The 23,109-nt window shown below is 40.8% G+C and overlaps 1 protein-coding gene across 1 annotated transcript; it reads right to left on the reverse strand.

Annotated features, from left to right (window-relative positions):
- Positions 1-774: 774 nt before the first annotated feature.
- On the reverse strand, positions 775-22,462 carry polr3b (polymerase (RNA) III (DNA directed) polypeptide B). Its single transcript, XM_018664352.2, has 28 exons — positions 22,281-22,462; positions 21,935-21,967; positions 21,441-21,497; positions 21,299-21,363; positions 21,095-21,170; positions 20,515-20,615; positions 20,226-20,317; positions 19,967-20,084; positions 19,293-19,401; positions 18,361-18,483; positions 15,622-15,738; positions 15,403-15,537; positions 13,971-14,132; positions 12,945-13,145; positions 11,896-12,058; positions 10,463-10,616; positions 10,076-10,150; positions 9,863-9,961; positions 9,621-9,748; positions 8,335-8,544; positions 7,957-8,115; positions 7,190-7,307; positions 6,893-7,035; positions 4,725-4,828; positions 3,369-3,535; positions 2,134-2,247; positions 1,819-1,992; positions 775-1,140 (listed from the first exon to the last, which is right to left on the reverse strand). The coding sequence occupies exons 1-28, from the start codon at positions 22,350-22,352 to the stop codon at positions 1,011-1,013; spliced, it is 3,399 nt and encodes a 1,132-aa protein (XP_018519868.1). The 5' UTR covers positions 22,353-22,462; the 3' UTR covers positions 775-1,010.
- Positions 22,463-23,109: the final 647 nt, after the last annotated feature.

Below are 23,109 nucleotides of genomic sequence, written 5' to 3' on the forward strand. Positions count from 1 at the left end.
TTTAGTCTAACCTAATGCAAAATATTTTACGATGTAACATTTACACATATCAGGAAAATAGCCTAATTTGACATTATACTTCTGATAAATGCTGATTATTTTCTTCGACAGACTGCTGAGTATTTCAGTGTATTTGTGTATTTTGCATCTGTCTTTGAGCTCCCAGCGAGGAGAAATGTGATCTTTCAGGTATAAGTAGGAGTGCTTTCTCACCATTTTTGGGTTTTAAAATATGTTGATTTATAATTTATGTGCTGAAATAAAATAAAAATAATTTGTATTTTACTCTGTAGGCTGTTGATCCATCATTCACCCATCAACACTTGGCAGCTGAGCAGGAGTCATCCCATTCACATTATTATTCTCACTAAGTCTATGTTTACTCTTTGTTGATGAAAAATTTAAGGAAATGCAGTTCAACAGCCAAATGTCAGATCTCTTTGCAGGAATCAAACCAGGGCTGTCACCTGGACACCTGAAGATTACACAGTACATCTAACTATATATGTCTTCTTGGTTTGAAAATCTTTCAGCAGACTTGTAAAGAATACAACCAATGATTTGTGAAGAAAAAAAAAAATCAATGTTTCTACCTTTTTAAAATACAAAAATGAAAAGGTGCTGCTGCTTTTTTCCCCCTCATATTAATATTCATACTTGATAAAATGTTGCACATAGATTTCAGAACTTTTTCTAACTAAGTACCTATTTTAATTTGTCAATAAACACTAAATACTAAGTTTTAAGTAATCAAATTGTACGAGACACAGCAGCTTTGCAATAATACTTTTGTGTTTATTATGTACACATTCAAAGAGTGTAATGGTGAAAAAGTATCAACATAAGAGAAACAGGAAAAACATGTCACTGTCCAACAAAAATCTTCAGCCTGTTTCTTGCTCCTCATTCAAAGCTCAAACAGCTTCTACAAATCAACCTGTTTCAGACTTTGTAAATGACTCTGACTCTAAACCTTTCACTCACATACACTGTTTCTGTCCCTGTCCTGCTCACTCGTTGTAACGTGACAGTTTGAGTCGGGGGATGATGTTCATGGACTGCAGCTCCTGGAACAGCAGCTTGCAGGCGTACGGGATCCGCAGGGAGGAAACATGGCAGGACGACTTACAGTAGTGACACCTGGGGAGGCAGAAAGTAAGAGTCAGACTGGACACAAACCAAAATAGTACTGACTGTACAGTCATCACGTCTGAGGACTTTTTATCCAGACTCCACGGCACTTTTTGGTCTGTGCTGTTATGTGCTAAATGATCATGTTTTGGGTAAGTGAAACTATTTCAGCATTATCACTAGCACTCATTATGTTGCAGGCCACTTCAGGGAGATGAGGCAGAAACATGTGACCTGAAAACAATTACATAATTTGAATAATTCTTTATTTTTAAGGAAACAGCTCTGAAAATATCTGGGAAATTCTTTCACTGATAAATCTGAATCCACACATTCAGATCTCTCTACATATTTAAATGATAAATTCTCAGTTTATTGTCCAGTTTCACTTTGTGATGAATGACAACCAAATTATAGCCCAAACATGCAGACTCCTTTGCCAACTAAACTATAAAGACACACATATTAACTTCCCATATCACAATTAAAATTATTGAGCACCCATAGTAACTTACTGACAAGGTCAAGCTGTACATTGATTTCCAGGAAAAACTGATCAGCAGATGGATCTATCATCCAGGCTCCATGACAGTTTCTGCTCTGCATTATTATCAAGATGATGCAGTTGTCGTGCAGTAGGATGATGCACCTTCGAACTGTAGTTGTCGACTGAACTGTTCAACTTACCAGCCAGAGTATCCCAACAGGCCACACTGGCCACAAACGTCCACCTCGAAGGCATCGCTGGAGATCATGAGACGCTCCAGCAGCAACATACTCGCTCCGTAGCCGATCAGACAGTCGCGCTCCATCTCGCCCAGACGCAGACCTCCGTCTCTGGAGCGACCCTCCGTTGGTTGCCTGTAGGTGGGACAGACACATTCACAGACAGGTGAGACAGAGGCATATAGTTTATTGATCAACCTGCTTCATTTTTTGATTACACACAGGTTTATTTCTATTCTATCATTTCTTTTAAAAGAATGTGAGTTTAGATTTCACCTGGTGAGAACAGCTCTGGGGCCTCGGGCTCTGGCGTGCATTTTGTCAAGGACCATGTGCTTTAGTTTCTGATAATACACTGGGCCAAAGTAGATGTAAGCCTCCAGTGGTTCTCTGAGGAAAATACAACAGTCAAAAATTCATATTAAGATAAATCATCCATAGATATGATGTCAACTCTACAATACAGAATATCTTCATTAGGATACAGTTCAGTAAAATAAAAATCGTTTATTACATTTTTGATGATATTTGAGGGATGGCTGCTTCTGTGTTTTTTTTAACAGGAAAAAAAAGCCCCACATAAAACAGCAGATACACCTACATTCACATGACCAAGGAACGGCCTCCACGTTGTTACAAATTCAGGCACCCTGGAGTGCTTCAGACAGATCAACAAGTCCAGTGGGATATGTTCCATTATAATTTTAGAGAGTGTGGAGGCCACTAAAGGAAATCCAATGGAGTAACATATCCTTTCTTGCACAGAATGACAATACGCTGCTTCTATATTTTTATGTGATTGTGAAATGAAATGTGAAATTTGTGGATTTTTGCTTTTTTCAACAATTCAAATTATTATGTGCTCTGGTAAGTTGTGATTCACTTCTGTGTCTGGACTTTTCATTGTCTTACACACTCAAGGATTCCTCGAATAATCACAGCTGCGTTGCTATCTTGTGGTAACGCAAGTGAGACTCTTTATGCTGAAAACCTCATGATGACGATGGTGCATTCAGGTGTCTCAGGGAAGCTCTGACATCCTACATTTGAGATCTTGCCTTTACAAGCTATGCTGTTGGAACACTAATCATAAAAAGCGGTACGGCTGCAGCTGTAGTCAGTCTCACTCTCATTCCATTTTGGGAGGCAGATTCATGCATGTATGAACTTTACTGTATCAAAAGAACACAGACATGTGAATGTGCAGCCTGGAGAGGCACGCTCCTGTGTTAAGCAAACCTGTACAAACGTTAAAGGATAAGACTCAGAAATCCGAGTGTCCTTGAACACACCAACAAGGAAGAGGGATCAAACAGTCTCTTCACAACAGCAAAAATCACAACTTTGAGAAAAGTGTTTAATAAGTTGGATATGATGAAGCTTACACAAGCTGAAATAAATAGACATAGAAAAAAATCACAACCTAAAAAAGGGACATAATTTGTGAACTGTTGAGCAGTGATGTGACGTGTTTGTGAGTTAAATGACATAAAACATCATGTTTTTATTACCCAGTGATTCCTGAGGTGACGTAGTCCTTGCCCTGGTAGTTGTATCCGTAACGGATGAGATCCTCACACACATCCTTCACCTTGCTGCCTCCGAAGGCCGTACCATAGTGAAACCGTCCATCGAGGACTCCTGCCTTCCCAGCCAGCAGCTCGATCAACTTTCCCACCTGACAGAATCAGACACACTCTCAGAGGTCCAGAAATAAAACAATGGCTCTGTCCATAACATCTATTGTGATGTACATCGTCTCCTGATACCAAATGTTGATATTGTGGGTGAGATTAGATTACACATGTACCCCTCGGGGTGGGACCAGCAGTCTAAGGATGACTGATTTCAACAATTCCACTGAGGTCGCACCCCGAGGACCCCTGACCCCATCACATAAAAGGAAACACCTACTCTCATTTCACTCTCAGGCCACAGAAACATCCTCCCGAGCCAAACATTTCAGAGTCTTTTCCATGACAACCACGGCTTGCAAACACGCTGGCACTGACAACTTCAGCAGTAAAGATCACTCAAGTTTTTACAGTGCAAGGGACAAAAAGCAGGCAGATACGGGGCCAAGTTTCATGTCATTCACATTCAGCGCCATCCTGCAGTTCAGATGTACTATGTACTGTGCACGTTTGATAAAACTTCCACACACTGCTACAGGAGGCGGCTCCGCTGGCAGCCGTCTCTGCAGCAACAAATATCTGTTTGTGAACAGTAAGATTGCTGCTTAGTGGCGTCAATGGACGTGTGCTCTGGAAGCCAATGATAACCCAGAGTGGAGAGGAACGGGGATAATGAGGGGTTTTGTCTCAGAAGAGCTGACACAAACTTATGAAGAGCGACGGTCAACACAGAGACTGAGGTGATTCAGACTGAGCTTGCAGCCAAAAAACACAAATAACAAGCATGTACAGGTTGTGGATTGGGTGTCAAATTATCACTTTTACTCTAACGCAAAAGTTGATGTAATCTCCCCGATAAATGTCGTGTAGATCATCAAAACTGAAAGGATTAGGTGATAACTGACTGAAAATAAATAAAAAATCACTTTGATAACTGATTAATCATTTGAGTAACTTTTTAAGCAAAATGCCAAATCTTGACAGCTGCTAAAATATGACAATCTGCTGATTTTCTTTGTCTTTAATGACAGTATATTGAATAGATTCGGCCTTTGAACTGTTGATCAGACAAAACAAGACGTCACCTTGGGCTATGAGAAATGTTGATTCTAAGATATTTTCATTTTATAGGAAAAAAAACAAAAACAAAAAACAAGACAATTCTGTGCAGGTTGACTGATAATGACACTGACTGTTAGTTGCAGTCCTACAAAATATGTTGAAGAGTCGTACCGTCATTCTGGAGGGATATCCGTGAGGGTTCATGATAATATCAGGACAGATGCCAGAATCACAGAACGGCATGTCCTCTTGTGGGACGATGAGGCCACAAACACCTGAAACACGCGTGCACACGCACACACACACACACACACAGAGAAACATATTGAAGTTAATACACACATCTGTGCGCACACTGGCATGACTGTACCTTCGCAGAAATCACAGATGAAGCATAATGAGCATATTTAGTTTTGCAAAAACTAGTCGATCAACATTAAACAAAAAGTTATTTATCAAAGAAAAATGCCAAACATATGTGATCTCAGTTTTAGACTAAACCATAGTAAACATTTAGTAAAACTGTTTTGTTGTGTGTATTGCTGCAGGAGGCTTGGTGTCGACCTCTGACTGAGGATGACATTTCCATACTCATGTGGACAGACAGAGTCCTTTTGATTCACATGACATGGGGGGACAAGCGCCCTGGTAGCCAGGAGTTTAAGTGTGAGGGCAAATGTTTGCAGAGGGGCCGAAGCACTCTTCCCTGGCCAGGGTAAACAGATTGTAGGCCCATTTGCAAATGAAAAAAAAGAGAAAGAAGAGAGAAGAGAAGGAGAGCAGGAAGTGGAGAAAGGTGCTTAGTTTGACTGGGAGACCGGGATTACACATCCATGACTTTCAGTTCAAGTCAGAGGAAGTGGAGGGGATCAACTGGAGAGGAGAAACTGAACCCGAGCACGTGGGAAAAATTCACTATTAGCCAGCCCAGTCAGGGACACAGCACACACAGCAGACTGCTGATGCCTTACAGGATGTTGTAACAGGATGTTGAGCGGGAACAAGTGCAACGATTTACTGGAAAGTCATCCAACAGCAGGAAGAAGGTGAAAAGAAAAGAGAAAAGGCGAGTAAGACGGGGCCAGAAGAGAAGGTGAAAGGGGAAAACAGAAGAAAGAAAAGGCAGTTAACAAAAAAGTTGGAATATCAGGGTAAAAGTAGGATGAAAGAGGAAAGGGAGGAGAAAAGCAAGTGGAAAATAGTGGAGGAGGTGGACAGAAAGATTCAGAGAGAGAGAGAGAGAGAGACACTAGTTCCCATAGCAGACATCCTCGGTGTTGTTTGTTTTGTGTGAAAGTGAATGATAAAAGAGGCATGAAATCAGCAGAGAAAGGCAAGACAACAGCAAGGGTCCAGAGCCCTCCATCACAGCTCATACAGCTCCACGCTGGCGGCTCGCACAATGGGCCCCTACTACTGACAACCTCTCCACCTCCTCCCCCACCTCCACAGCTGTGTGTGTGTGACCGGTAAATAATTAACTTATTCTGCTCTGCTGACCAGGACTTATGAGACTAGTCATGAGTAGCTGGGAGATCTATCGCTGCAGCCAAATTCACTTCTAATCAAATAACAAAACCTTGCATTTAGGATTCAGTTTGGAATTCTATTTAAATATTTGTCAAGCAAGAAAATGTGGTTATTTTCACACAAAAACCCCAAATGGAGCAAAAATACACGTGTTACAAGCTGTTCTACTTGAGCTGCAAACGCCTCATCATCACTGCTCTGAACTCTGATAAAAACTGACAATACATCAGTTGCACATCTGGGGCTTTCCACCCAGTTCTCCTCCAGCTAACCCCCCAGCGACCCCTCTCTCTTCGTCACTATCTGAGACAGAAGACATTGTCCCATCCTGAGCTGACCGCCCAGTGGCCACCGCGTTAATGAAGAGAGTAAATTATGCATGGCGCCAGTTAGCTTTTTGATTAAAACATCATACAAGCCCTCTATAGGGGAGGTGCTGCAAAACAATGAAGGTTGTAAACACTTTTTCCCCAGTAGCAGCAGAATAGTGCTGGGGTGTAATAAATTTGCATAGTCTGGCACAGGACAAAGAGCCAATTAATTGAAAAGAGCCCTTGAAAGATGAGGACAGGGGGGCAGTGACAGAGCAACAGCCACTGGGACTTGACTCAACAAATGCTCCGACACAGAGACGACCAAACCTTTTTTTTTTTGTTCAGTCATTTACAATCTTGCACAACAGTTTCAAATTTGGCCTTGAAGTGGTGAATATTAATGAAATCTGTGTGTGTGGTGCACATTCAGGTTTGAGCTCAACATGCTGCCCCTGTTTCGAAGAGTGAACGGTGTGACAGTGCTGAGGTTGGCACCTTTCTGTCCGTGACGACTGCTGAACTTGTCTCCTATCTCCGGTCTCCTGGTCTGCCTCAGGAGGATCTTGATGAGGAAAGCGTCTTCAGCGTTGGACGAGATCATGACCTTCTCGATGTACGAGTCTGTTGAGCCCTTATAGCTGCGAACAAAAAGACAAAAGGCCAAACTGACTTTTCTTTCTCAACTTTTGTGCCATGTTTTTTGTTTTCCGAGTCTGTGTGCAGTAACTGAACAGGTGAGACACAGTGAGGTGACACGAGCTGAGGTCACAGTAAATATATAGGGGTGGTCACCTGATGGGCACGTCTCTGTACTGGGGCTGGCCTGGCTGGGTACTGCCCTCCAGTGGTGTCTGGGTGACAGTTGGCATGGACTTGTTCACCAACACCTGCTTGTTCTCCACTCTCTCACCTGTGGCACACACACAAGACAGACCATAGATTACAATATGACGTTAGCACGGCCTGTTAACATAAAGTAAAGGCCATTATCTGCTCTTTAATGGGAGCTGTTGTGGCTGGGTCACTCATTTTCTGTCGTGGTCATGCTCTGAACCACAACAAGAGACTGACAAACACCAGCAATAGTGTCTCCATTCACTTCCTTTGAATCTCTTACAACTGGTTTTCAAACCACAACAGGGTGTATGTTACCTGTAAATACAATAATGTATTTCTTTTTTGTTCTCTTACTTCAACTAAAACCTAACCATTATTGTGACCATAGTGATTAATGTATCTCTCCACCTAAAGAAGTAGCTGCTTTTCAATGTGTCCAACTCGACCTCTTCTGGATACTGTGTCACCCAAACCTCTACTAAATGATTATTTATCCAACTTCACTGTTATGAAGTAATGCTTAATTAATCAGTACTGTCAGAACTAGACAGACTTCAGCCTACTGTGTTATTATGTCCCACTCTCAACATGTTCCAACAGCCATTATATCATATTAACTAAGTAAAGATCTGGAAACATCTGAGAAACACTGCTTATTCTATAAAACACTGGTCCAGAGCAGCAAATCGTGCTGGGTCTCCCTCAGTCCCACTGGTACTCACCAGGGGAGCAGATGCCATCAGCATCCAGGATGCTGTGCCTCCAGATGGGCTTGCGTGTGGCAGCATCCAGCATGGGTCCCATCACCTTGTCGAAGGTCTGATTGGTGTAACGCCGCAGTGTACACTTGGCATTTTTATAGACGAGGCACCGGCCAAACCCTGGAAAGATAACACACACATTAGAGTTTCTAAATGTCTGCTACCTGAACTGGTTGGTGATAAAAGTCAAGTCAAGTCAAGTCAAATTTTATTTATATAGCGCCAATTCACAACAGAAGTTATCTCGAGACGCAAAAACATAAGTAGTGGTAGAAGCTTCTTTTCCAGTAACATTTAGATCAGAAGACTATAAACTGCTCATTTTCAGGCAGGTCTCACCTCTGTCGAGGGAGGCTTTGTTGAGGACCAGAGCGTCCTCAATGTCGTAGCCACTGTAGCTCATCACGGCCACGGTGGCGTTCTGGCCAGCAGGCAGCTTCTCGAAGTCGATCAGCTCGATGGTTTTTGTTTTGACCATGGGCCTCTGGGGATACGCCAGCAGGTACATCAGAGTGTCGATGCGGTTCCTCTGGTTGTAGCCGATAGTACCTGGAGAGATGAATACGATATCTGTAATATTTGGAAACATCACTTATCTATAGATCAGTTATTAGAGGTGTTTGCTCCTCGTGTTGGGTGGGTCAGGGCTGGGCCTGGTTAGCACTATTTCAGTGCAGCGCAGTGGAGGAATGGGGTGAGTTATGGCATAAAGCCTGGCCTCCCTGGAAGCCTTGACATTTGTCAGATGCTATTACTTCACAATCAGGCTACAAGCACAGAGTCTGTGATAATAGGCCTGGGCCACACAACCAGATTTGCACATGTATAGGGCCGTCCACACAAAAACAGACAAGGCAGAGGATATTGTGCCAAATATAGTTCCAGTCTGTGTTTTTGTAAAGATGGGGGGAGGGGAGGAAGGGATGGACGGAGGTAAAGCAGTGGGGTTTGGGGGGGTGGGGGGTGACAGAGGTTCTTACGAATGTTAGCAGGGCCGTTTGGGGAAGTTTTGGTTACCAAGGAGCTGCGGGTGCGCACTCTGTGGTCTTTCGCAGCTGAGCACACTGACCCCCTGAGCACAGCCAGAGCAGACACAATGAATTGCTAATGACACTCTGGGTGACTGGCAGGGAAAGGGCCTCCGCACACACAGCACAATGGAGAACCTACGCAAGCGCCCCATGTTTGATGTCCGTGTGCATACACACACTGACACACACACTGACATACACTGACATACACACTGACACACACTGACACACACACACACACATAAGAAAAAACACTCAATCACACATACAAATGTATTCTGACAAGAGGTAGAGCAGGAGCAGAGTTTTGAGGGAGACGAACCAGCAGGCTTCTTGTATCTATGCTGTTTGTTATTCTAATGTCCTTTTGTATGATTTTAACTTGTGCAAATAAAACTCTACACTCTGAACCAGCAGATTTAGGAGGCTTAAGACCAGTGTTCATGCAAGATTAAATTACTGTAAGTGTGTTTGTTGGGCATGCACAGAAGTACACACTGCAGCTGTGTGGGGGATGTTTGAGGAAGGATTTGAGATCTTCACACTTTAATGACCTGCTTGTTGGCTGAAGCTACCTGCTCAGCTGAGTCTTACCCATGGCCTGCTTGCCCATAGCGCACTGGTATGTGTTCCTGGGTGACTGGTTGTGGTGGGGGTAGGGAATGAGGCCGGCACACACACCAAGCAGAGTGAAGGGCTCGATCTCCAAGTGTGTTGTGTCTCTGCAGATACAAAAAAATACAATACCAAGAAATAAATACAGAAATAAGCACATCATTTGGTTGACATGAATAAATCAGAAGGATCTTTCTCCATTTTTTAAAATTATCACTCACTTGTTAATCATGTGTTCATACAGGGCGATCTGACAGTCATTCTCCTCGTTGACATCCAGGTACTCCACCAGGCCCTCGTGCAGGAAATCCTCAAAGGATCTGGGGTCAAGAAAAGTATGTTTCAGAATGATAAAAATGAGATGACAATTTGTATGAAAAACTAATTATGCAAACAAATACATGCTCTTTAAACTCTCCCAGTAAGCAGCTCACCTGTAGCCCTGCGACAGATCTTCAATGTGTTTGTTTTTCACCATCGGCTGTCCCTTCTTCACTATGATGTACGGCCTGAAGGAGAACAACAACACAGAAAAACCAAACAATGTCAAACTAATAATGACTCATTTTTGATATTAAAAACACCACCACATGGGACGGAAAAGTTTTATAAGTTTACTAAATTTTGTAATTCTGATCCACACAAGAAAATTGAAATTTCCTGTGCACTTAAATAATATGTTGTACAAAGAGCCAGTTGTATACAGACATTTATTGAAGACCCATTACAGAGTGTGTTCTAATTAATACCTATCAATATCATTTATTTTTATGCTTCTTAATGCTTTAAGTGTAAGTTTGGACATCTACTGTCATCCCCACCTGCAGAGGCGTCCTCCATCAGACGAGATGTAGACGCAGCGGTCAGTCAAATTGGTGGAGATGGACACAAACTCGTTGATGAAACCTGCCCTGCGCATCAGTCTGAAGGTGTTGACCAGCTTGTGATGGTCTCTAATTACACCAAGAATATTACCTGTGGACGCAACACAGACATATACAAGAATATTCTATTTTATAACCTGCAAGCGACTCGGTCCTGTACAAGGTTTAACTAACGTTAAAATTATTAAACCTAGATTGAAGGAATAATCTGACATTTTGTGAAAAAGGTTTGTTTGCTTTCTTCTCAGGAGTTAGTGAGAATATTGTTTAGCTAAGCACAATCTCTGGGCGTAAGGACACACAGATACCATTCATTTCTTTGTTCAGTGTAATAACTGTCAGATGTGTTTATTTCCTGCTTGTGTTTCTCAGTTTGCAGTAGGGTTGCAACTAGCGAATAATTTCATAATCGATTAATCTGTCCATTATTATCTCAGTTCATCACCTTGTCAAAAAACTGTCAAAGAACAGTGAGCCTAATCTGACTTCTTCAAATTACTTGTTTTGTTTGAACAACAGTCTGAAATGCAAAGATGTGGTGTTTTCTTAAAATATAAGATGCAGAATGGCAACCAATTTTGACATTTGAGAAGCTGGAAACAGGAAATGTTTGGCATTTTTGCTTGAGAACAAAATTCAAAAGATTAATCAACAGTCAAAATAAATGACAAATTTTCTGGTAAACTCATTGTTTCAGCTCTGCTCTAAAGAAAGATCCATGACGGATCAAAACAGTCACAGCATGAGGTGATAATGGGAGTATTTAACAGTGAGCAGATTTGACTTTGGGTTAAATTCTAACTGAAAAACTCACATCCACAAATTTGAGGCTGAAAGAAAGAGAGAAGCAGCATGCACATACAGTATAGTGCTCTGAACCTCCACGGCTGGTGAAAGAGGAGCTCAAACTGCCTGCAGGGGTTTTTTCATATCACGTCTGACAGACAAATGACTGGAGAACAGAGGAGACACTGTGCTCTGCCTCTGTGTGAGGGCACATTTGCAGTGAACACACTCTGAAGGGCTTTGACACCTGCTGCTACCAACTAATTAAATGGTATGGCAGCTAATATAATTTGACAGTTATCAGTGGTGAGACAAACATATACAGTAATTAAGGGGCCAAGTTCTGACTCAAGAATAATACCTACTGCTGCCATGAAATTAATGACTTATCAGCCTTCCTGCAAAATACAAAATTACCTTCTGTAAACTAAACAGAATATTTTCCCCTTCATGTTCATAAGCAATGCATTCAAAACAGGGAGGATTAGACTTTCTTTTCAAGTGATCTAAAGCAAAAGCATCCAGAGTTAATTCTTTCTGTGTTTATTTATTTATTAGACTCTTCTGGTACAGAGGAGTTTTACCATTGAGGAAGACGAGGAAGACGCTCGGGTAGGAGAGCTCCTCTCCGCACAACAGGTTGACGTCCTCCACCCCGAGGTTGAAGGCCAGTTTGATGATCGGACCGTCTTCCATGTCGGTGGTGATGTGGGTCATCAGAGCCAAGTTCTTCACCAGACCACAGGCCTACAGAACCAGAACGACAACAGAAAACCGTGTACAGGTGTTTAAAAGCTTAGGTTTCTGTGTTTGATCTGAGTAACGCTGCACCTGACACACAAGGATACTACACAACAAGCATTTGTGAAAACCAATAATATTTAATAGACATCTTTGAGTCTTTGAGCTGGAACATGCAGCTCCGATCTGCTCTGTATAAGCAAACCTGACAATAACTGTTTCTCTGTTTAACGGTAGCTAATAGTCTGTAAGCATCAAAGGGGTAAGAAAAAAGAACAACAAAACACGTCAAATCTTCTCACATGGGAAATCAATGGATTTTATTCGAAGCTCTTTTTCTTTCTTCCCTTTCCTTCCATTTTTCTTTCTTTCTGGAAATAGTTTAGAAACAGGATACTGATAAAGCAGTGTTTTAAATTTTGCACAAGAATCTCACATGTACATATGTACAGTACACACCCTGAAGGTTTAACACTGACTGATTTATACCTGGTGGGTCATAAAACCAGAATCTGATCCAACATCTGAAGATGTTGAAACCTGTTATCCAGCAAAGAGCTGCAGGTTTTCAAGCACTCTGAATTGTAGGCAAAAGTGACCTATAAATTGTCTGTTTTGCGTCTTTACTTGTGATATTCTATCAAATAACAATCTGAATTTGATCCTACATTTCTGACATTGTTTGAATTTTGTTGAACCATGCCTTTGGTCGCCAAAGCTCTAAATCAGCCATCATCAGTCGATATGTGGCATCTATGACCGCTGTTGTGCCACTCTTCTCCAACAACAGTAACAACAATTTACATCTTGGACAGCCTAAAGGTCGCACAGTGCAAAGGGGCATTTATTGTCAGTAGGAACAGGTCAGGTGTGGCTGCTGCAGCTCACTCACCTCTCCCTCAGGGGTGTCGGACGGGCACAGCATTCCCCACTGTGACGGCTGCAGGGAGCGTGGCCCGCTGACCTTCCTAGTCTTCTCGAACTGGGAGGAGATCCTGGTCATCATGCCAAGAGCCGAGATGTAGGAGAGACGAGACAGCACCTGGGTGACACCCTGACGGTCCATCTTGAATCTCTTCAGAGACCAGTTTCCCTGCAGACACAGAAAAGCAAGAAAAAAATAATCCAACATATGTTTACGCTTTTCTTTATTAACCTGCTTATAAACACATTTTCATGAACAAGAAGTACAAATGAACACCAAAATTACTATATTAATTAGGCTTATAGGAGATATGCATGATTTGAATTGCGACTGTGAAAACTCTACCTGTTAATACCATACTGCAGCGATGTGACTGTGTAGTGGTCTCAGATAATGCCTGTGTAAATTCTAGTTTTGAAATATTTATGCTGTTTCACTTTTTTGTAAACCTTCATACTGATGTAAAACACCTGATAAAAAATAACGATGATGTATTTTGAAGATGTAGTGTACACCTGACTGGTACTGAGTCTTTTAGTCTTTTAAAGTACACATTAATTTAGCATGGTGGTTCACTCCTGACCTTGGCAACACACATACTCTGATAAAAAAAATAAAAATAAACTCAAGGTTCACTAACTTAGCTATTGCCAAAGCTTTCTTTAACAGAAGAAAGCCATAGGATACAGCTGAAAGCTATGCTAATAACAAAGTAATTAATCTATGACTTAAAACTCACTCTATATATGTTTTAAGAAAAAAAAATAAGTTAAAAGTTTATGTTTGTGTATGTTTGTTTTGTAACTAATCACTGTTCATGTTAATAAAAAAATCTGTTTACTTGTGTTTACCTCCAGCACTGTCCACAGAGACAGAGCTGGGAGAGACCAGATGTTTGTTGGTAAAAAGAAACATGTTCCTCCAAAGGAAAGGTGTATCCTTTTTATTTAATTATTTCATCATATTTATGGTCTCAGACCTGCGCACACTCACCGTGGATATGGCATTGACCATGCCATTGGTGATCTGATCCTGCCGCATGTGCTTCACCACATCAAACTGAGCTGCTCTCTGCTTGGGGATGATCTGATCAGCGATTTTCTTCAGCTCAGAGTTAAACTTCTTAAACAGATCTTCAAACAGCAGAGAAAGGAGCTAAAAACACAGAGAGACACCACTGTTACTAAAAACGTTTCTGACTGATATTATTCACTTGTCGAACCTTCAAACTAAACACAGAGTGAGACCAACAATCATGTCAGAGTTTGAGGTGTCACTGTTTCTTCACACAGTCTGACTCTAAGATCTCCTGGCACGTCGCATCTGCTCATGTCTCTAATCAGCGCTGAGGTGCATTTACAGTCAGATTTAATAACCAGGTGTGCCGGCTCACTGATAAGCCTGACCTGGCCTTCGTCCCAGGTCCCTGTCCTCCTCTGCCAGGCCTACAGGAGGCAACCTCTCTCACAGCCCCCACCTACCCATCCACCCACCCACCCTGTGCATTAGCATACATCAAAACAAACAGGCAGCACTGCTTGAAATTAATAAAGAAATTAAGCTTCCGTTGCGCAGCCAGGCCAATTAGTTGAATGTCAGGGAACCATAATTGGAGAGTGAGGAGATTGCTGGCGTTGTTAGTGTGTAAGCCCCCTATTGAAAGAGGGCTCTGCGCTCCCCCTCCTCCCATCTCTTGCTCCTTATACAGAGCAGGTTGGGGGGGAAATTAAAGGCCTTAAGACAGCAGTAATTACATTATCAGAGCCGGGCCTGCGGATTAGCTCAATCGCTCCAGTCAAGGCAGCAATTCTATTGTCACGGTGCTGAAAAATCCCCATGCTTCCACAGCCTTGGGATTTTGGTGCCACCACATATCTCTCCCCTGACAAAGCCAGGCTGAAATACAGGGGGAGTGGGGAGGGGTAGGGGGACGAAAACAAAACAGGGAAAAACAAAGCTGAGGGAAAATAATGAGAGTCTTATTAAAAGAAGGAGGCAGGAACAAAGATGCAGGTGAGAGATCAGGGCCAGAGCAGCCGATGTCCTTTGGTCCACTCCTGTGATCCATTCGCACTAAAGCGTGCGAGTGTTATTGGGAGGTTTCTATACACGTAATATTAATAAGCATCAAGTGTGTTTTGTTTTCTGGTGGCTCTATGAGTAAAGAAAAGGTAGTAAACACATTTCACTTACACAGAAATGAATGAAATGAATAAACACCCAGTTCAACAGGGAGCCTGAACTGAACTCCGGCTAATTTACACTTTCCTGTTGATCAGTTGACAAATTAACAAATAAACTAAATGAGTCTGATGTTTTTGTTTCAGTGTGAAATATAAGGAGACTGACTGAATGGAGGATTAAATTAGGTATTGTACAAGCTGTAAATGAGACCACATAGAGGCAAGTAGCACAGAAGCCTTACCTGTCCAGCCAACTCAAGACGTTTGTTGCCATAGTAATCTCTGTCGTCCACCTTGTTGTCGCCCTGGGCCAGGATCACCCTCCTCACCATCACAGCCAGGTAAATACACTTAGCCCGAAAGTTAAACTCCTTCACCTGCAGACAACACACAAAATTATTATATTATTAGGAATATAAAAAGTATTATCATCCAGGATTCTTGTCTGTGTGAATACATACAGGCACATGTGTGAGGATAAGAGATGCCAGCAGTTCTCTGGCCTCCTCCATCTTGGTTTTCTTGGGACCCCCCCACATGCGCTGTCTCCGCACTTTATTGCCGAGGTACCGCAGAGCCTGAGACACAGAGCAGCAGGAACAGCAGAGGTCAGTGGAGTGCTGGTATCAATATGATGAGTTTCAAAAACCAAATCAAAACAATTAAGTTTTTTCCTTTTTTATTTACAAACTTTATTTGAAACAAAATACCAAACTACTGGGTATAAAACATTTGAAAACATTAACAAAAAATGAACAAATGATTAGTAACAACAATAAGTTAATTAATAAAGTAATGAATTAAACAGTAGAGAGGGTCAGGGATGTGAAGTGATCATCTGTCAAGGATCCCACAGTAGTAGTGAAAGCCAAGACCTTTTGCGACATGCCAGAGAGCTTACTGTCATAGGAAAGATTGGGAGTAATTATAACATCATGACCATTACTATGTGTTTAATATTTTAGTCCATTAGTCAGATAACTCAGTATCTCACATAACAAAATAAGCTAATAAGCTGAGATATTCTGCCTGTTTTAACAGCAGAATAAAGGAGTAAGAGAGGGTGAAGGACATTACACAAAGGTCCCCAGCTGGAGTCATACTGGTGTTGTTGGAAGTACATGGTCAGATTTTTAGAGTCCAGTTTCCACAAGTGCTCTGAAGGTACTGAGGTATTGATATTTGATACGCAGCCCTGATCAACAATTAAAATAGCATATGTGGAATTTTCAAGAGGAAGAAAACACATGTATCAGGGTTGTGGGAGGTCAAGTGAATCACAAAGGTCATAATGTGCGCACACACACGCACGCAAGCACTTACACACACACACACACCAAACACCTGAGTCAGTGTGCCTCTGGAGCCCTCTACACAACTAGAAAAGGTCAAAGGTTAATGAGGCTGAAGACCACCCACTCTGCCCTCCATGACGCATAAAATATATGAACATAATAACATATAAATAACCAAAGGGCAACTGTGTAAAAATCAAAAACGAGTTATTGTCTATCTCAGTGATATTATGTATATACATATATTCAGTACATACACATATATATATATATATATATATATATATATATATATATATATATACTAATCTGTGTTCAGATTTTAATGTGTAAATATACATCACTAGAAAAAAAAAGATGACATTCAAATTTGTTTTAGGCAGATTACTTATCATAATCTGATAACAATGTTTCTTAAGCTTTATCTTCCTTTAATTATATAGATTTAGGCCTCATTGTGCACAATACAATGACCCAATGAATACCATGAAAAGACATCATGGAGGCTGGCAGACAGACGAACATGAGAGCTCCGCCGACCGGTTGCTAGGAAGCAAATATGGCCTCATCAATGCATCAGTGGTTCCTCTAACAACATAATCTTTATGAAAAACAAATTGGTCGATTGCATTCATCTGTAGATGTCAAAGAAAACACGTGGGCCTCCTGAATAACCCATGAAAAGCATTACTTAACTGGCCAGTAAGACAAAACCTTAGTCATCTGATCACAGAGAGACAAAGAAAATACCTTCTGTCAACAGCGCTTAATGGGCACACATCAGAGCTGTCTGATGATTTAATGTTGTTATTTATTGGTTTGCAGCTGAATCATACTGTAAAATGTATTGTATTATTCATTCTACCAATTTCTCTTGTCTAATTTAATTATTCTGAACAAGTTATGATTCAAAATGTATTGTTTAACAGGAATATTTGCTGCTTTGGACCATCAGTTTGATTACTTCGATGTGTGATTTGTCACATCATGATATATATATATATATATATATATTATATATATTATATATATATTATATATATATATATATATGTCTCGTTAAAATTTTTAAAAAATCCTTAAAGGAATAGATCATCAGTTCTGCAGTTGGGAATTATGCTTATTTGTGTTCATGCTGAGAGTCAGATGATGACCACTGTTGTGTTTGTTGTGTGACTTTCTGACTCTTGCTGTCACCTGTGAAGTTGCTAGGCAACCAGCTGAAGCTCCAATTAATGAGCTGTAGATGTGCTAACAGATGAATTTTGCTACTGTTGCTCAAAGCCAGGCTAGCTGCTAAGCTAAGCTAAGCAGCTGCAGGTTGGCAGCTCCATATTTACTGAACAGACATGAGAGCGAATGTCAATCTTCTCACTTAACTCTCAGCGAGAAAGAAAATGAGCGCTTGACGATCCTACTTTTCCTTTTCATTAGACAACATCAGAGGTTATTTCCTCAGACTTTACAAGCTTCCTCCTCATTTGTTTAATGTGATTAAAAAAAGAAAAGAAACACAGTGAATATCATCAACACATTAAACACATTAAAGTCCTGGTTCTACTCACTATTTACTTCTGCACTTGTATTTTCATATATTTTTCTTTTTTGTCATTACTATTGCTGTTTATTGTTATTGCCAGTTTTATTTTCATCCTTTGATGAACACAGTTTAAAAAAGCCTGGGCAACCAAAGCTGGAACATTTTGTTACAATGACTACATTACTGTAAAATTGTCTTTGTAAATCCAAATAAAAAGGGATTTAAAGTTCCCTCCTGAGGCGGAGTAGGACTCCCTGTGACTCCTAAACTGACTTTTATGTGTAAAATTGATGGAACACCCCTTTAATTTTTAATGAACCTGACATCAGCCACATTGCTATGGCAAGTATGGACGACTGAGGTACCTGAGTCTGTGTGAAGATCTGGGCTTTCTGGCACTCCTCCAGGCTCGGGGCGAAGCTGGCCATGACATGCTCCTCTGTGCCGATCATCTGCACTATCTCCTGGTCGCTCTCTACCCCCATACCCTGTGTGTATGACATGAAAACTGTGTCTGAACTCTGACATGTGATGAGAGAGAATAAGTGAACTCATCTAAAATGAAAAACTATTTAAATATTGACTTTGTGTAACCAGGTAAGAGCTTGCTGGTGAGGTGAAACGCACAAACAGAGGACATTTTGCAGATGGAGCAAGAGGTGAGACATAAGAAGTGTGTGTACAGGGAGGGAGAGGTGCGCTGGGAGTCATAAGGTTGTCTGACATTTGCTTATGGAAATGTGAGGCTGTGGGAACTGATCCGTCTGTCCCACACTGCATCTGAGGTCGTCTCTGCAGCCGCTGCCAAACGCAGCGAGAGACGGGGAAGAAGTCGCCCGAGTGCACGGCAAACAGAGCGAGCACGCAAACTGTGTCCTGTGGATAATGACTTCAGCTCCCAACACTCGACGCTCACAAGTTGACATGTTTGGAGAGATTTGTCCTCAGAGGGTGAGAAGTTAATGAAGCCAGCTGGCTAACTGACATTTTCATTGAGAGCAAAGGGAGACACATGAAAATGAATCTGATGAAGAAAGCACTGACTTCTACTCGCTAACTTGTAACAAAGCCTCTCACTAAATACATGTATTGTATATGTTGTATGAAATCTTCTATTAAAGACAATTCAGAGTTAAACATTAAAAGTTATTGACTGTACTCTGCGAACAAACAGACGTATTTGCTTCAGGCTGCAGGGGCAACAACATCAAAAACAACAGCTTTATCCAACATCATCAAACTGTTTTGTAGTGCCCTCTGCTGGACACATCAGCTATGTCATCAAAATCTCTCTTACCTTGAATATGATGGCGATGGGAGCGTCCTCTGACAGCGTGTTGTGTCTCAGGTAGAATCTGCCTTGTTTAACAATCATATTAGTTCTGCTTTTCTTCTCATGAGTGGAGCTGGAATTAAAAGGATGAGATAAAAAGGGTTTGACAAAGAATGTGAGTAGTTTCACAGAACAACAGGAGAACCAGAAACTAATTAAAGCAAAAATAGCATTGTTAGTTTTAGAGGATGAATGTGTTTTTCTTGCAAATGTAGTTAGAGACAGTTTCAGGTGTTTAGAGTGAGTCGATGTCAAACTTCAGGAAATATTTCTTTAACTAAAATTAACCAGAAATCTTCATGTCTAGAAATTAAATTAAGCAATAACTCACAAATCAAATTCACAGATTATATAAAATCTAATGTCTAATGTTTGTTATGTCTGAATGTACAACACTAAAAGTAAACAGAAACTTTGTTTGTTTGTAGGAAAACTCTTTAACTTTAACTGTACTTTAACTTTTCAGGTACAAATATTTAAAATGCCAAAGGTGTGAGTTTCTGACCCCAGTTTAAGAGCTTGTTTGACATGGACTGAGTCTGTGTTTGAGGTTGAAGTTTTGAGTGTTTCACTAGCGGCTGTACAGTCTGCACTCGCTTCAATAAGTAAAAATGTCAGGGGAGATGTAGTTACAGTACCTGGTAACTGAGGCTCCAACTGCGCCCTTCCTGTCCTGCTCCACAATGATTCGATTCTTGGACAGCTGCTCTTGGATCAGAATGACTTTCTCCTGACCTTTCACGATGAAATAACCCCCTGTTAAGAAACAGTGTGGTATAATTAAATCGCTACTGAGAATCAACACCAGAAAATAACTTTGGCTGTTGCTCTTATTCTGCGTCATGTTTTTGTTTCCATGAGCTTAATGTTTTTTTAGGTTGTATCATGATTGTGTACCTGGATCCAGAGGACATTCATTTAGTTTTGAAAACTCCATGGGTGTCTTTCCTGTGAGAACACAGTTTGAGCTTCGCAGCATGATCGGCATCCTGGGAAAAGCACAGCTTTATATTAATAGACACATACAAGTAATGCTCCGACAATAAGCTGTACATGACTGTTGATTGTTGCAGTTATGAAAAACACGACATCACTGAGAGTGAACATGATTTCTGCAGATGAGGTTTGAAGGTCAAAGGTTAAGCTGCTCTGGCAGGATATGATACTGTGGAACAAACTACGATACCTTCCAATGGGCAGGGCATTACGGATGATTCTCTGACTGCCGCGGGTGTATTCTATGTCCACTGTGATGGGCGCTGAGTAAGTCATGTCTCTGAGACGACACTGTAGAAACAGTCAGGAACGATGAGAGTTTGGACCATTTGGACCTGTAGAGTTATTTTAATGCTTTGACAGTGAACACTCTCTAATGTTACCAAACTTATTATTCAATGTCCTTGTAAGGGCCACAAATATTGATAATTTTAAGTTATCGAGTAACCAATTAATTAGTTAATCCAAAAAAGTTCCTTGAACCCACAGAGACGTCTTCATGTTGTTTTTTATGTCTAATCAACTGTCGAAAACCCCCAAAAATCATTTTCAATTATCTTAAACAGAGAAACCAGCAGATTCTGACATTGGAGAAGCTGGGACCTGCACATTTGACATTTTTTTTTACAATTATTAAAATTGTTGCAAATTAAATTTCTGTCAACTGACTTGTTGTTTCAGTTTTGTCTCAGCCTGTTGAACTGTAGTTAGACAAACTTAAATGCAAACAATTTAACCTGCTATTGCCTTTAATAATAACCTACACTCACCTCATGAGGAGATACTGGTCTGGTTACGTTGAAGCTTTCTTCCACATCAGGCATGCCAACGTAGATATTGAGGTATCTGGAAGGAAAACATTTAAATATCTGGATTTCAAACCGACAATAAAAGCTGACGCATGTATATCTGTGAGAGGACATTTGAGATCACTGTGAAAGTTAAAGCAGGAAAAGATGATTCATGTGACTCACTTGAGGTACCACATTGGATCAGCATCACTTGTGATTTTCTCATTTGCTTTCATTATTTTCTTTATCTGTAGAAGAGACAGTCACACTGAAATCAGGAAACTGAGGCAGCTGTAACACACAGTAATGCTGGGACGTGTTTTACCTCCACATTGATGAAGTAGTTGAATGAGTCGATGTGCTGTTTCACCAAACCTTTCACCTGGAAAACACAGTAAGCCATTATGCACAGTGAAATAAAATACAGTTTGTGATGAAGGCAAATGATAATAATTTCCTTTATGTGAGCAGAGAGATACAACAATGGAAATAAAAAACATTCAACTGCAAATCATCAAGATAAACGGAGGCCCAGTGTCAAAACCTACACATCTTATTATCTACGTCTTTAATTTTACTGGGTGTAAAAAGCCTTTAAAAGCAAGGCTTCAAATCAGTGAGCAGGACTGTTTGGTGGCAAAATCTAACTTTAGCATAAGTTTCACATTAGTGTGATGAACTTTCTCCATTTACATTTTACAATGCATATCAATACCATATTTTAAAGTTACATAAACCATGAAACAGGATATATAGATCATCAACGGTTAGTGAAATGTTTGGGATATACAGCAGGTGGATTCAGGTGTGTTCCGTTACCTTCAGGAAAGCTGGTAATAGTTTCCATTTTTCCTGTCAAAAAGAAAAGAAAAACAAATGAACACCGCATCAGGTCTGTTGTTGACAGGCACTAACTCTAACAGCTGCTCCGAATAAATGTAAATAAACGAACAAACAAAGTCAAACCACAACACACTGACATATCATTTGTAGTTAAGGTTCATATAACTCCCCCCGCGCACACACACGGACACACACACACACACACACACGCACACACACTGTATGTAAAGCTTTGTTATGTTGCTCTGTGCTGCCAGAGTCCACGTTAGCTTCTCTGTACTCGTGGTGTGAAACTTTTATTCTTTATTTCCTCTGAACTCACCGCCACAGTGTTGACAGGAGCCGCCAGCTCCTGAGGAGACATGTCACAAAACTCTCCTCCTAAAACCTCCATGGTTATTTCTCCTGTTCACCTGTGAAAACATAAAATTATGGTCATATCGTCAGTGTTGATGTGCGGCACCGGAAGTCGCTGCAACATGCGTTCATCTCGCGTGTTACGCTGTAAATCGTCCGTGCGCACGGAACCAAAGAAAGCGTTCCGCTTTTGGTAATTTTCTGATGCTGACAAATCGAAAACATGACTGTAGCTGATTTACCTGTTTGTATAATCAGGTATCCATGTATGAATGTATGTATGTATGGTTACCTTGCAAGCGTCTGGACTGTGTGAAAATACACATCAGTAAAAACTCATCTCAACATACAGTCTATGGTTATAAATAAACATTTATTATTTTGAAATACTGATAGTTTACTTGAGCGTTTGTACTTTTTCTGCATTTATCTCAGTGCTGGACTGATCCAACATCATCGAAACAAAGCAAAAAAAAAGTTTTAAATTACCAAGATTGCCATGCAAACAGGTTTAGTTTGTTTTGCCCAGGTTTTCAGATATCTGCTGCTGAACTTCTCAGAGCTTCAGAGCTGTAGAGTTGAGACTTGAACTTTACTATTTCAGCGCCAACTTTCTAAAAACTAGAAAAAGAAAAAAATTGAAATATTTTGATCTGATAAAATCGCAGAACAATAATAATAAATAGGAGAGGGAGGGGGAGACATGTCCTCACACCTGATCTATTAATTTATTAGTCTTTTGCACTGAGGAAACTCGGTCTCTGATATGTAAGAAAAAAAACACAAAACACTAT

The sequence above is a fragment of the Lates calcarifer genome, linkage group LG10 (genome assembly GCF_001640805.2).
Source record: "Lates calcarifer isolate ASB-BC8 linkage group LG10, TLL_Latcal_v3, whole genome shotgun sequence".
NCBI lineage: Eukaryota > Metazoa > Chordata > Actinopteri > Centropomidae > Lates > Lates calcarifer.

Excerpts from the sequence above, each read along its gene's own strand:
- polr3b (XM_018664352.2), bottom strand. The coding sequence starts at position 22,352 with ATGGAGGTTTTAGGAGGAGAGTTTTGTGACATGTCTCCTCAGGAGCTG. Across the intron at positions 21,498-21,934 it reads TATTACCAGCTTTCCTGAAG|GTGAAAGGTTTGGTGAAACA; the intron begins GTAACGGAACAC and ends TGTGTTTTCCAG. Across the intron at positions 10,151-10,462 it reads GATGGAGGACGCCTCTGCAG|GCCGTACATCATAGTGAAGA; the intron begins GTGGGGATGACA and ends GTTCTCCTTCAG.